The sequence below is a fragment of the Podarcis gaigeae genome (assembly GCF_964106915.1).
Source record: "Podarcis gaigeae genome assembly, chromosome: 1".
NCBI classification, from domain to species: domain Eukaryota; kingdom Metazoa; phylum Chordata; class Lepidosauria; order Squamata; family Lacertidae; genus Podarcis; species Podarcis gaigeae.
This window is the reverse complement of record NC_139678.1, coordinates 29,578,465-29,593,484: the sequence shown is the minus strand read 5'-3', so window position 1 is coordinate 29,593,484 and position 15,020 is coordinate 29,578,465. Positions and strand designations below refer to the sequence as shown.

The 15,020-nt window shown below is 40.5% G+C and overlaps 1 protein-coding gene across 3 annotated transcripts in view; it reads right to left on the bottom strand.

The window, feature by feature from the left end:
• SPTLC2 (serine palmitoyltransferase long chain base subunit 2) overlaps nt 1–15,020 on the bottom strand; it is a 73,502-nt gene that overhangs the window by 32,752 nt on the left and 25,730 nt on the right. For all 3 annotated transcript variants that reach the window (XM_083734912.1, XM_083734911.1, XM_083734913.1), the window contains exons 3-8: nt 6,590–6,744; nt 4,443–4,591; nt 4,112–4,236; nt 3,377–3,470; nt 2,013–2,118; nt 723–942 (exon numbers count right to left, since the gene is read on the bottom strand). In XM_083734912.1, coding sequence (XP_083591038.1) covers nt 723–942; nt 2,013–2,118; nt 3,377–3,470; nt 4,112–4,236; nt 4,443–4,591; nt 6,590–6,744 — 849 coding nt within the window. The remainder of the gene's footprint in view (nt 1–722; nt 943–2,012; nt 2,119–3,376; nt 3,471–4,111; nt 4,237–4,442; nt 4,592–6,589; nt 6,745–15,020) is intronic.

The following is a 15,020-nucleotide window of genomic DNA, read 5'->3' as shown; positions in this document are numbered from 1 at the left end:
GGTACCACTGTATTTCCATGATGTTGTTTTCAAAATGAGTGTCAGGGAGACGCTGTCATAATGATAACAATTGACAAGGAAAAGCCTAGCAGCACATAAATGATTACTCTCGTCATCAAATGGCATATTGATTCTGGATAAAATTAGGAAACTGAGCACAGCAAATATATATATGGGAGGATGGAGAGTCCAACAGGCTGAGTTTTGTGGTGGGTGAGTGGCCAACCTGCTATGACACTTGCAGAAGGGGTGGGAGGTTCATAAGGAAGGGCAATCAAATAAACATCAGAGAGTGAGAACTGGTGTTATTTTAAGTGTGGGGTAATCTCTGTCTTCTATATATACTGTAAGCCACCCAGAGTGGCTGGGGAAACCCAGCCAGATGGGTGGGGTATGTATGTATGTATGTATGTATGTATGTATAAATAAATAATAGAAGCAAGACATATGTAGTGCTCAGGATTAGCTGCTACTTTGACCTTTGATAGCTTTAGTAAAAAAAGGGCATTTGTTTGGACCATATATTTTATTTGAGTAGTCCTGCAAAAACATAATAGTACTACTAATCGAGCTTTTCAAAATGTTTTATATATTTATGCTTGGGATCCTGGAATTTACTCAGAATTAAAATGGAGATGATCTTGATGTTCTAAGCATCTGACTTTGATGCTTCTATTCCTTACTAACAAGCCACAAAATTTCTTCCCAATACGAGTTCTTACTTTCTTGCCTGCAATGTATCCTCCAGCAGCTCCAAAAGCCTTGGTGAATGTTCCCATCATGATATCCACATCCTCAGGGTCAAGTCCAAAATAGTCCACTACACCCCGGCCATTGAGACCCAATGCTCCTATACTATGAGCTTCATCCAAGTACAAGTATGATTTGTACTTTTTCTTAAGGGCAATTACTTCAGGAAGCCGGACTATGGATCCCTCCATGCTGTGAAGAAAAACAAGAGATGGTTGTGAATTCTGGACTGCTCAAATCCCCTAGAAAAGGGGCCGGTTAATATTTTCCAAGTAATTACAAGGTCGGAGGAGCACCAGAAATAGCTTGTGCGCATGGGCCTCCTTCGACCCGGATGTGCACCGGAAATAGCGTGTGTGCACGTGTACGGGCGTGCGCTCCCCCGCCCTCCGTGCGATCATCACTTGAGACACTGGCCCAAGGCAAGGAAAGTTTGGAGATCCCTGCTATAGAAGTTTTCCAGGCATTGCTCTGAAAAAGTTAGTGCGCAAGGCCTAACCCCACTTTCCTGGAAGTAAGCTCCACTGAATTTAACAGGACATATTTCTGAGTAGACATGGTTAGGACTGCTGCGTAAGGTATCAATCCCTTTACTGCATCAAGGCTCCCCAAAACATCCATCTGCAACTATGCATAACCCCTTTCTTAACAAGTTTTTGATGCTTCAGAGCTTAACTAATGCCTCATAAAGGTTTGGTGAAGTAAAGGCTTCAGAGCTTAAGATAGTTGACAGCATCACACTGGCATCAGGCGTCCTTTATCTACTGCTTTCAATCACTGTTTCAAATTTATAGTCTTTGTAATATTGTGTTTAATTGGTTTAATGCAGTGGTGAGCTTTTTTTGTTTTGCTTTTTGCAAACTGCTCTGGATGCTCAGTGAGGAGAGTAAAAGCGACAGAAATATTAAATGTAGAATGATAAACCTGGAGAGATTCACGTTACAATCCTTCTCTTCACAGAATACCCCCTTCAGTCAGTCATTACCAAGTTTACCCTTGGCTGACAAAGTGAGACAACAGAAACTTTCTCCATTACAATCCATTACAGAAACCCCTGGCAAAAAAAATCACATCTCCAGTTTAGATTTATTAGCACTAATGCAACTTGGAGCATCATTATGGCTGGACATGATTACAGCTGTCCAGAGTCAAATAATAAGCACCCAACAATTTGGCTTGGATTACAGATTGCCTCAAAATGGACAGTAACAATGATCCAATATGGCAAACAACACTGGTGATTGGAAGGACCAAGCTTGTACCTGAAAATGCCTTCGACAATGATGAGAATTTTTTTCCATGGTCGGCGTGTGCGTGGCTGCCCATGCACAATGGCATCTTTGAGCAGCTTCTCCAAGCTCTGCATATCTATACAGAAAGAACACAATACCAAAGAACACTGTTACTTTTGTAAAGGGACTAGGAGCAGAAGCAGCTATAGGCAGCATTACCACAGCAGTAATTCAGAGGGTGACATTATGTTGTTGTTTTTGTTGCTTATTAAAAAATCACTCTTCACTTTGAAGAATCACTCTGCCTGACAACACCCACTCCTATTAGTACTGGGAGCAATTAGTACTGGGAACATACGGACTCAGCTGCGCATCATGTTAAGCCGGGAGATATGACAGCGCTACAGTCATACCTTGGTTCTCGAACAGTATGCGTTCCGGGAGTCCGTTCGACTCCTGGAACTGTTCAAAACCCAAGGCGCAGCTTCTGATTGGCTGCAGGAATGTCCTGCAGCCAATCAGAAGCCACGCTGGACATTCGGCTTCCAAAAATTGTTTGAAAACCGGAACACTCACTTCCAGGTATCAGTTGTTTGGGAGACAATTTGTTCGGGGGGGCCCAAGGCATTTGAGATCCAAGGTACGACTGTATACTTCTAGAATCAGAAATCATCAAATGAAACTGAATAGAGAAAGATTCAGAACAGAACAAAAGGTAATACGTCTTCACCCAGCACATAGTTAAAACCATGGAATCTGCAAAGATGAGACAGCAGCATCAATAGGGATGCCTTTAAAGGGGGGAATCACAAAATTCATAGAGGATAAGGCTATCAATAGTTATCAGTCATGATGACTACCTGCCACCCCTCCAGGACCAGAGCTATTGTGTCTCTGAATACCATTAGAAGTGGAACAACAGCAGGCTATTTCCCTCATGTCCTGCTTGGGGTTTCAGAAAGGTTTCCATCTGACAAATGTGAGGACAGGATGTTGGACTAGATAACTATACAGGTCTTTCGTCTGGTCCAGCAGGGATCCTCTTATGTCCATAAGATAAACAGTGCATTTGAACAGGTAAATAGGATATGGAGAAAGCTTGAAGAGGAAAAATTAACAAAAAAATTACATAACTATACCACTCTTCATCAAAAGACCACAGTAACACTTACTCAGGGAGGAGCTTTTGAATGCTTTCTCATTTGTGGTAGCCTTAAATGTTAATAACATTTTTTTTTAATGCACCTGGGGCTGCTATAGAGTTTTATTTATATACTGCCCATAAATGAATGTTCTCTGGGTAGCTTTTTCAGGGGGTTAAAATCAAAGTCTGCATTTGGCCCACAACATAGGAATTTCCGGTCAAATTAATAAACCTCCTGGAAAATACTCACTATTGTGTTTGAAGATTCGAATTGTTGCTCCTGAAAGTCTTGCTCCTAATATTAGAGATGCATGATTCAACTCATCACTCACTATTAGACAGCCCTGAACAAGGATACAGGAAAATAAATGGTCCAGACAGAAAGTTGCAGTTAACCACTGACCTATAACCATGCAAGGTTCTTGCTGGGTGAAACTCCTTACACCCTACCCTGGTCTCCAAGCAGTTTCCCTTGGTTAGCCACAATGCATAGGATCAATAGCTGATGCTGCAAGACCACACATTACTATTTATAGCTATTCTGATACACTGAACCAGGGGAACAGCTCTCTGCTTGCTTTGCTGTGCTGTGCAGTCTTCCTATTGCTCCAATTACTGTATTTTCAATAACATAGTTTCTATCTGATCAAGCTAACAGCGTATTTTACATAATCATTTTGTATTCTAGTGAAGCCAATGTGACTAATGTGCTCAGCCCTCCAAACTAACTGACATTTTCTTGTCCCAATACAGCTTGAGGGGCTAAGAAAGCAGCCTTGGTGCATTCATTCATCTTGTGACAGGTTTTTCCTCTCCTGATTATTCATTTAACATTTCCACAAGGGATAACTATTTTCTAAACAGAAGTGCATGGCATACAGGAATTTTAATTTTCCCCTCCTTCACAAGGTATACACTGAGAGGCTAACATCAGAAACCTGTGAAGACAGATCTAGGACAGTCCTCTCTCCAAAGACATCCATACCTTGCCAACCAAAGCAGGAATATTCATTGAGTTGGTTGCAAATCCCATCCCGTACGACAAAGCGGATTCCACACCAAGGTATCTGGCCAATAACGTTTCTAGCTCCTCGTGTTTGTCCAGGTTTCCTGGAAGAAACATAGAAAAGGGGTTCAAGATGAGTAAATCCACTGTGAATGAAACACTTTTAATGCTAAGAAGTTTAATTTTTAGTGTTAATGATGCAAGCTGGATGCATACAAATTAGGGCAAAAGCTTAGGAACTGCCATATAATATTTTGTGGAGTCTGAGTTATTAAATGTACTCAGATACTAGTCCTTTGTCTGAACTTACCCATCTCTTGCCTAGTGCTGCACACCCCACATCCATACTGCGAAAGAACTTCAGCCACAGCATCCTTGCGAACTCCGGTGTTCTCTGCAAACCCAAGGTAGTTGTAGGACCCCATGTTAATTATGTCTTTTATCACTTTTCCTGTGTACCTATATATAAATTTATAAAAACATAGCATGTAAAAGATATGGAGATCATCAACAAGTAAAAGGACATATGCTTAGTACTGTTGAAGGCTGCAATCTAGTAAAATCCTTTAGAAATAAAGGGCTCTGTGCACATCAAGCAGTTTTCAGCTAGCTGGCAGCTCATCTAAAACAGTCACTCTTCGCTACAATGCAAACTGCTTTTTTAAAGTTTCCAAAAGCTTCAAAGCCACTTGTGACATGATGCAAAGGGAATAATATCCTTCAGGAATAATACCAAAGCCTCACTGGTCACAATGTATTAACAGGGCTCTGTCCAAAGCTTGTTAGAGATTTCTTATGTTGAAGTAGGCAAGGCAAACAGGTTTATACAAATGCTTCTCTGTTTCAGTTTGCTTAACTCAGCAAGACTTCTTTCGTTATAGCTGAAGATCATAAACTAAAGCTTTTCTGCATCTTCCAACATAATTAGCTTTATTCAGACAAAATATGTAAAGTGTCAGATTGTGGATTAGCAGATGTTCTTTGAAAGCTCTCTTAAGAATCAAAACAGAGTGCTGAGGCATTTCAAAACAGTTTGTTATTTTTCTCTGGCAATTTCAAGCCTTCTACTCCACCACCACCCCACAAAAGACCCCCTACCCTTGTTATCCTCAAATCCTAGTAATTTCTTCAAGCACAATATCCTCCAGCACACAAAGGAATGGCATCTGGAAGCCAGTAAACTACTGCAAGGAGGACTAAAGCTATTCTCTTCTAGAAGTATGTTAACCATACCCCCTTGAATTATGAACCTGACAATAACAATGGGTGTTAACTCTGCTCAATTAGCTCTGTTCCAAAGCAGAACTCTTTAGCTATCATTTCCTGAGCATGCTTCTAAACAGTCCCGCCAATTTTCTTCACTTTATTAAAGGTCACTAGGACCTGGGAGACCACTACTCAAATCCCCACTTGGCCAGTGGGTGACCTTGGGCCAGTCATCGTCACTCAGTCTGACCTAACTCACAGGACTGCTGTAAAGATAACACGGGGGGGGGGGGGGGCGATGACGACTATGTACTTGAGCTCCTTGGAGGAGAGGTGGGATATATATATAATATAAATATATAAACCAAATTAAAGACCAGAGATAACTGACATGCTATCCCATGCACTTCCAATTCATTTCAATTCCAATTAAGTCAGTGGAAATTTGGACATACTCAGTTTATCTCAAAGACAGAAAGTATGGTAGGTTTTCCTTTCGGCTGCTATTGTATTCGTCTTGCCCAAGGGGGATACCGCTGAACACCCTACAAAAAGATCCAGCGCACAGAAGAAGGGACTGAGATACATAGTGCCCTTTTTCCAAAGGAAAGGGTTTCTCGCATAAGTTTTCACAAACATGTATAAGACTGAAGACTCTACTGAGCACAAAACCCCATGGCATGCAATGCAGAAATGAGCTTGGGCACAAACATAGACCAGAGCTCAGGAATCAACCGATGTGGCTATGGCATCCATTTCTGCCTTCCTCTTCAGTACTACAATGCTGCTCATCTTAGTGGACTAGAGGCAAACCCACTTGAAGGCAAAGTGAAACGCAAAAGTAATGTAACGTGCACAAGACATGACACAAATGTTGGTCACCCCTAATCTATATGGTTTTTCTATACAAGCCTTAAAACAGTCAGTCCTCATGGGCTGTTTTGTAGGATCCAAGTATAGGTGAACTGGGATCTGTGGCATGGCAATCTTGAAAGTCTGGCACTGAGTTAAGCAACAGGGAATAGTGGAGTTCTTGCTACAGAGGCTGCGGTCCATCTTCCACAACCCATTTCACAAGCCCTCACTAATTATCTTCTAAAACAGGGGTGGAGAATCTTTGATCCTGAAACTGTTTTGGACCCCTGACTTACTTGTACTTTTATTTCAGCAACATCTGGAGGGCCACAGGTTCTCCGCCCCCCTGCTCTAAAGGTTAGTTGCGCAGGAGCTTTCCAAAAGCCTTTTACTCACTTGAATGTCCAATTGTAGTCATGGGAAACCCGCTCTAATATGTCTACTTTGGCTCCCGGTACACTGCAGAGTGGTCTGCTCCAGCTATCCCTAATGCGCATGTAGAGGTTCCTTGTATAGAAGTTTTCAAAATCCTGGTACAAAGGGACAAAATCCTGAAAACATATGAAAAGGGCATTAAAACAATGGGATAGGTGAGGACTAACTTTCCACCCTCCGTCCCCCACCCACAAATTACAGGAAAAGTGGCATTAAACCCATTTTGCTTGGTGCTATTGCATGTTTTCCTCTCTGCATATCACCAAGTGCTCAGGACAGTGAAGATATCCAATGGCACTGAACCTAGAAACCACAAAGATATACCCACTGAAAGGACTCCAAACAAGTTTTCTGTCCCTAACAAAATGTAAAACTATAAATGTCTGGGTTTGCAGCACTCCAGGGCCTGTAATTCTGCTCTTCTTTTTTCAGTGATCACAGGCAGCATAGGACTCCAATATGTTTACAGACTTATTATAATAACCAGTTACAGAACTAAGAAGTGGGGGAGAAGACCGTTACCTTCTGCTGCTCCCAGAATAGATCGTTTTTAAAAGGTTTTAATTTTCTGCTTAGAAAACCCACACCAACTACAAGTTTTCCTTTAAAAAAATGATGTGCTTTAAAAGGATAGCTTTATTTGTTGTGTTAAACAAGATGAAGCAGATAAGCCAACACTTACATTTGAAACATGACCATCTATGAAAAACTGAAGAAGTCTGCTTTGCTATGTGGAAAAGAACAACAGGACTGGGTTGGGTGAGAAATTAACTTCAGATGTTAAGCACTGTGAAATACATGATTGCCCATTCCTGTGGGTTTTCTACTGGACCCAGGGATAAGCAAATTGTAAAAAGCAAAAATGGTCAGATTCCCTCAATATGCCGTTCCCTCATGTATAACTAGTCTCACATTACTGCAGCTATGGAAACCTAGAACCTATGGGAACCAACAACAGGTTAGCTATGCCACCATGATGAAAGTGTGTGCATGTCTTCATGGGATAGTAATCCTGAAAGCAAAGAGATTTTGTGCATTATATATGGCAGTTACCCTCCTGCTCCACGCCCTCTGAACAATGCATGCACCTATTTCTACTAAGATGCTGATTCATTAACTACTATGGCTGTTAGGTAGACAAGTGCTTGAAAAGGCTAAAGACTATTACCTACAAGCCAGCTTTACTGGTAACTTGAGTGTTTCCCTCCGTCCACTAGGCCTATCTATGTAATGAAAAAGATGACCTGCAGTTTCTCAGCTATTTAACACAATCCTATCAATTTATAAGCTTCCAGTGGTTTTGTACTCGAGTCAAATACATGCCAGATATAAAAAGGCCTCTTTCAAAGGATCACAAACAAATTAATACTTTAAGCAACCTATAATACATTTTCTAGTTTTATGTTTATAGAAGCACTTAAGTGTCTGTAAATTTCTTTTAAATATCTGCTAAGGATTTTTTTTTATGCAGCCATCCAGTACTTCAAAGCTGCTTTCTAGTACTAGTCAATGTGTTCTGTTGCCTTCTTTCATAGAGTGTACATACTAATCTCATATGTGTATGAGGCCCCCCACCCTCCCGTTGGCATTTCCGCTCGGCCAAGCTGATAAAGTCTCATTTTCCTCCGGCTGAGCCTTCGGAATCGCCTCTGATGAATAATTAACGACCTGAGCCTTTGATGAGCCTCAGGCACATTCCATTAAGCAGAGTTTCCAGCAGCATGCGGAAGTGATGAGATTTATGGCTACATTGCAAAGAGTTTTATTTCTAAGCTACGCAGACAGAAAAGACATCCTCTCTCTATGAAAGCAGAGAGCAACAGAACAAAGGAACAAAGGAAACAGGAAACCAGTAATGTCAAATCCGTCTCTAGTCTCCCGTGAGACTTCCAATAGCCTGGACTGTCTCTGGAATGTAAACACAGTCTTGTGACTCCAAGCAGCTGCTCAGTGAGAAACAAAAACTAACATCCTCCCCCTTTCCGTGAACACCACTGGGCAGCATGTCAGTACAATCTCAGTACAAACCCAGTTTCTGTACACAGGTGCAGTGTTGATCCTTCGGACCAACCTTGGACAATAAATCGACAGGAATTTCATTACCTGGCATGTAGGACACCATTATGAGTCCTTTCTGAACACATTCTCTAGCATGTTGCAGCTTCAATTGCAAGTGCTTCGTGCTTTGCTTACAACCTTCAGAAGTCAGCAAAGCCAAACATGCTTTGTTGTCCTGATAAAGCTGGATTGGACATTTGACAGGAATTCTCATGTCTTTACACAATTGTAACAACCATTCACAATCCACAAGTGGATTGTTCAGCTTCACAAGAACTTAAGCTTACTGTTGTTTGCTTCTTGCACAACCAATCAAATAGACCCAGATTTTACATGTAGCAAACTCCAGACGTACTTTTCCTGTCTGTAGTGTCACTTCCAAAACTCGCATCAGCAAATATTTCAAGACCGCCAGACTTCTGAATGTTAAATCTCAGTCTGTAGTGCATAGTGTCTCTCAAATAGCGTGCTATGCATTTCAGAGCTTTCTAATCCTTAACCATAGGATTGTTGACTTATCTGTTTAGCAAGTTACAGCTAACTGCAATGTCCAGTCTTGAACATCTGGCAATGAAGTTTAGTTTGCCTAGCACACTTCTGTACAGTATCGTGTCAGAAAATGCTTCTTCAGTATCATCTACCTGATAACCTGTTGTCATTGGTGTGTCCACAGGGTTAGCATCCATCAGGTTTAGTTTGGTTAACACATCAGCAATTTTCTGTGACTGGTGTACTAAAATATTACCATCTTGGTCTCTCTCTATTTCCAGAGATAGGTAATTGGTTACCTAACCAAGATCTTTCATGTCAAAGTGCTCCTTCAGTTGAGCTAGGGTGCTATTGTACATTTTAACATCTTCCAAAAGAAAAGTATATCATCAACATAAAACAAGTAATATAGCTTCTTTTGCCCTTCCTCTTTGACAAATATACATGGATCAGCTTTACCTTGCTGAAAACCTAGAGAAAACAACACTTCAGTGAGTTTAGAGTGCCAGCATCGTACACTTTGTTTGAGAACATATAGGGACTTCTTCAGAGAACAAACAAATCCCTGTTTTACCTGTACGCCATCAGGTGGAAGCATATAAAGTGATTCACCTAAGGTTCCGTACAAAAATGCTGTATTCACATCGTGATGAGAAACGTGTACATTCTCTTCTGCAACAAGTTTGAGCATAAGCCTAATGCTCTCATATCTCACGGTGAGTGAGTAGGTCTCGTGACAGTCTTCTCCTGGTACCTGTGAAAAACCTCTGGCTACCAATCTGGCTTTGTGTCCGACTATCTTGCCATTTTGATCTGTCTTTGCTTTGAAGACCCATTTGCTGTCAAACAGTTTCATCCCTGGGACTACTGGAACTAGCTCCCATGTTTTCTTCCTCTCCAAGGAATCAAGCTCAGCCTTCATGGCAGTTAACCATGGCTCAGCATCCTTCGAGTCCAAAGCCTGGATCTCTTGGAAACTTGAAGGTTCAAATACCTTCTTGGAGCTATTAACAGCAGTTACAGCTTTTGCTGCTTTAGCAAATTCATCAGCAAATCTCTTTGGAGGTCCACCTTTTGTGGCTCTTTCAGACCTGCGAATCAGATGTAAGTCTTCAACATTCTCCTGTTCTTTCTTAGGAGAAAGGTGGCCTATAGTAAACAGTGGTTCCTCCAATTCTCAATCAGAGCCTTCAGAGGGTCGCAGAGAGGCCTTAGCACTCTTAAAATCCTCTGAACCATCTGAGTCAGTTTCAGAATCAGAATCAGAACCTTCATCAGTGGGTGTGGGGTTTTGCTGCTGCTTATCCTCAGTCTCTTCACTGTCATCAGGATAACATTGGAAAATTCCCACATTCTCCCCCCACTTGGCATTGCATTCAACACTTCTAGTGAGCCTAACTGTATTAGTGTCAGTCATCATAACTCTGTAAGAATCTTTCTGATATCCTAGAAAGATACCATGCAAACCACGTTTGCCTAACTTGGAGCTTTGTGGTGTGTGAACCCACATGTCAGAACCAAAAATTCTCATGTGCTTGATGAATGGTTTCTTGCCAAACATCTTTTCATAGGAGGTACAACCAATTGGTGATGAGAATCTGCGATTATAAGTATAAACAAAACAGCTAAGCAATTCTGCACAATAACTCTCTGGAAGATTGGCATCATGCAGCAAGGTTTTCAAGCCTTGAAGCAATGTTTGATTTGCCCTTTTACAAAGTCCATTCAGCCAAGGAGACCGTGGACTTGAAAGGTCATGTTCTCCTTTCTCAGTCAGAAAAGCTTCAAACTGCTGAGAAGTGAATTCTCCCCCTCGATCTGTAAACACACATTTCACCTGTTTATCATGCACATTTTTCAACCAAGCACAGAATTCCTTGAACCTAGGAAAAGCTTCTGATTTCTGCTTGAGATTGAACACAGGAATATACCTGGAATATGAATCAATGAGGACCATGAAGTACCTGGCTCCACCCAAAGAGGGTGTTAGTGGACCAACGAGATCAGCATGCACTACCTGGTATGGTTCTGTAGCTTGTCTACTGGACACCTTACCTTTTGCAGCCATTTTGGTTTTTTTTAAATAAATATTTATTAAAAATTTTTATAAGAAAAAAGCATAAATAACAAACAACATTGCTTATGTCATACACAAAATTCCATAACTCATTTGGACTTCCTCACGTCTCCCGCTCCCACTTACATTGTTAAAAAGTTTTTCCAAGCAAATTATCATCTTGTTTTCAATCTTATATCCACTCATTTAAATATCATCTAATAGTTCTCCCAAAGGATTTGTCTTTTCCTTAATCTCACTTATCATCTAATTTCAATCTAGTTTAGTGGTGGCCAATTATTTATGATCAAGCATCCTTCTTAACATTCAATCAAATTACAATATTTTTGTAAATAAGTTTTAAATTTCTTCCAATCTTCTTCCATCCTTTCTTCTCCCAGGTCTCGGATTCTGCCGGTCATCTCTGCCAATTGCATATAGTCTATCAGCTGCATCTGCCATTCTTCCAGTGTGGGTAGATCTTGAGTCTTCCAGTTCTTGGCAATAAGTATCCTTGCTACTGTTGTTGCATACATAAAAAATGTTCGGTCCTTCTTTAACACCCCCTGGCCGACAATACCCAAGAGGAAGGCCTCTGGTTTCTTGGTGAAGGTATACTTAAATACCTTTTTCAGCTCATTATATATCATTTCCCAGAAGGCCTTCACTTTAGGGCAGGTCCACCAGAGGTGAAAGAATGTTCCTTCATTTTCCTTACATTTCCAACATTTATTATCAGACGAATGGTATATTTTGGCAAGTTTAACTGGGGTCATGTACCATCTATATATCATTTTCATTACATTTTCCTTCAAAGCATTACATGCAGTGAAGTTCAGCCCAGTGGTCCACAACCTTTCCCAGTCCTCAAACATAATGTTATGCCCAATATCCTGTGCCCACTTTATCATAGCAGATTTAACCAGTTCGTCTTGTGTATTCCATTTTAACAGCAGGTTATACATTCTTGATAGTACCTTAGTCTTTGGTTCTAACAGTTCTGTCTCCAACTTCGATTTCTCCACCTGGAACCCTAGTTTTTTGTCATTTTTAAAAACTTCTTTAATCTGGGCGTAATGTAACCAGTCTCGCACTTACCCTCCATTTTCTCCAAACTCTGCAATTTCCAATTGTCACCGTCTTTTTCTAATATTTCCCAATATTTTGGCCATTTGGCCTCCATATTGGGTCTTTTTCGGGCCTTAGCTTCCAGAGGGGACAGCCACTTCGGAGTTTTGTTTTCCAATAAGTCTTTATATTTTGTCCAGACATTAAATACTGCTTTCCTGACAATATGGTTCTTAAAGGCCTTATTGATCTTAACTTTATCATACCATAAATATGCATGCCAGCCAAAAGCATTGTTAAAACCTTCCAAATCCAACACTTCAGTGTCTTCAAGAAGTAGCCAGTCTTTTAGCCAGCAGAAAGCTGCGGCTTCATAGTACAGTTTTAAGTCTGGCAGGGTGAAGCCCCCTCTTTCTTTCGCATCAGTTAATATCTTAAACTTAATTCTGGGCTTTTTGCCCTGCCAGACAAATTTAGAAATATCTCTCTGCCACTTCCGGAAACACTCCGTCTTGTCCACAATTTGCAATGTTTGAAACAAAAACAACATCTTTGGCAATACATTCATCTTAATGGCAGCAATTCGGCCTAACAAAGAAAGCTTCAATTTTGACCAACTGTCCAAGTCTCTCTTAATTTCAGACCAACATTTTTCATAATTATCCTTAAATAGACTCAGATTTTTTGCTGTTATGTTTACCCCTAGGTACTTTTTTAACCACAGTTAGTTCTGTTTCTCTCTGAAACCGTTCTGACTCTGTATCTGTCAAGTTTTCCCCCAACACCTTGGTTTTCTGTTTATTTAGTTTAAATCCCGCCACCCGACCAAAGTCTTGAATCAGTTGTAATACTCTTTTTGTACTAGATTCTGGCTCCTGCAAGGTCAAGACTAGGTCATCTGCAAAAGCTTTAAGTTTATATTGTTTCGCTCCAACCTGAATCCCTTGCACCAACCGGTCCCCTCTAATCCTATTCAAGAGCACCTCCAGGACCGAAATGAATAACAGAGGGGAAATCGGGCAGCCTTGTCGTGTACCTTTTTCAATTTTAAACTCTTCTGTAACCACATTGTTAACTATCAATTTAGCCTTTTGTTCTGAATATATTGCATCAATCCCATTTTCAAAACCCCGTCCCACTCCCATTTCTTTTAAATTCCCCTTCATAAATTTCCAAGAGATATTATCAAAGGCCTTCTCCGCGTCTATAAAAATTAACACTGCTTTTGTATTTATGTTTGTTTGCAAAAGTTCCAAAATGTCAATGATGTTCCTTGTGTTGGCAAACATATGTCTACCTGGGAGAAAGCCTGCCTGATCTTTATGAATTACTTCGTTTAAGACTCTTTTAAGTCTGCTTGCCAAAATATCTGCAAATATTTTGTAATCCACATTTAAAAGGGAGATGGGACGGTAGTTCTTAAGTTGTGTCTTCTCAGTTTCCGATTTTGGTATCAATGTGATGAAAGCTTCCTTCCACGATTCCGGCGCCTTCTTTCCCTCCATAATTTCGTTGCTGACCTCCATCAATGGTTCTATCAGATAGTCTTTTAATGTCTTATAATACTTGGAGGTCAAGCCGTCTGGCCCTGGAGATTTGCCCAATTTCATGTTCTGAATGGCTTGTTCAATCTCTTGTCGTGTTATTTTGCTGTTCAGGAGTGATCTATTTTCTTGTGAAAGCTTTTTAAGTCCATTTTTTTCCAAAAATTGTTTAATCTCAGCCTCATTCTGCGGCCCTTGAGTATAAAGTTTTTTGAAATATTTCTGAAAACACTTTCTAATCTCCACGGGGTTCTGAATGTTTCTTCCTTCAATTTCCAAGTTTGTGACTACATTTAACTTTTGTCTCTTCTTCAACTGCCAAGCCAGCAGTTTCCCACATTTATTTGCTGATTTGAAAGTTTTTTGTCTCATTAGTTTGATCTTCCATTCTATTTCCTGGTTCATCAGTTTGGAATATTGTGCCTGATGGAGTTTAATTTCTCTCAGAATCGGCTGTGACTTCGGATTCGATCTTAACTTCTTCTCTAACTCTTTGATTTTCTCCAAGATCTTGTCTTTCCTCTCATTTTGTGTTCTTTTTTTTAACAGCATTCTGTTGTATCAAGAACCCCCTCATCACAGCCTTGCTTGCGTCCCAAATGATTCTTTTTTCCACCGTAGTGTTCATGTTTATCTCAAAATAGTCCTTCAAGACTTTTTGGGCCTTCTTGATGATCTCCTGATCTCTAAACAAATTGTCATTCATCTTCCATCTAAAGGAACCGGTTGGTAGAAGTGTCAAATCCATTTTCAATGCATTATGGTCGGAGCAGGTCTTTGGGCAGATTTCCACTTTCCTGACCTTGGGTGCCAGACCTCTAGTTATCCATATTTGGTCGATTCTTGTCCAAGTCAGCTGGGCTTCAGAGAAGAATGTTCCTTCTTTTCCCAAGGGGTTCTTCGTTCTCCAAATGTCAATCCAGTCCATATTGTCTGTCATTTCGAAAAAGGTCTTTGGTAGTCTGCCATCTTTCGTAACATTTTGGCTTTGTGACTTATCCATGTAAGTTGATACGACTCCATTCATGTCTCCCATCATAATGATGTTGTCATAGTCCAGATACTCCAGCATAGTCTCATGCAACTTCTTATAAAATTCCGATTTTCCTTCGTTTGGTGCATAAATTCCTAATAGCAAAATCTTCTCTCCTTGGTGTTGAATTTCGATTGCCAAAAT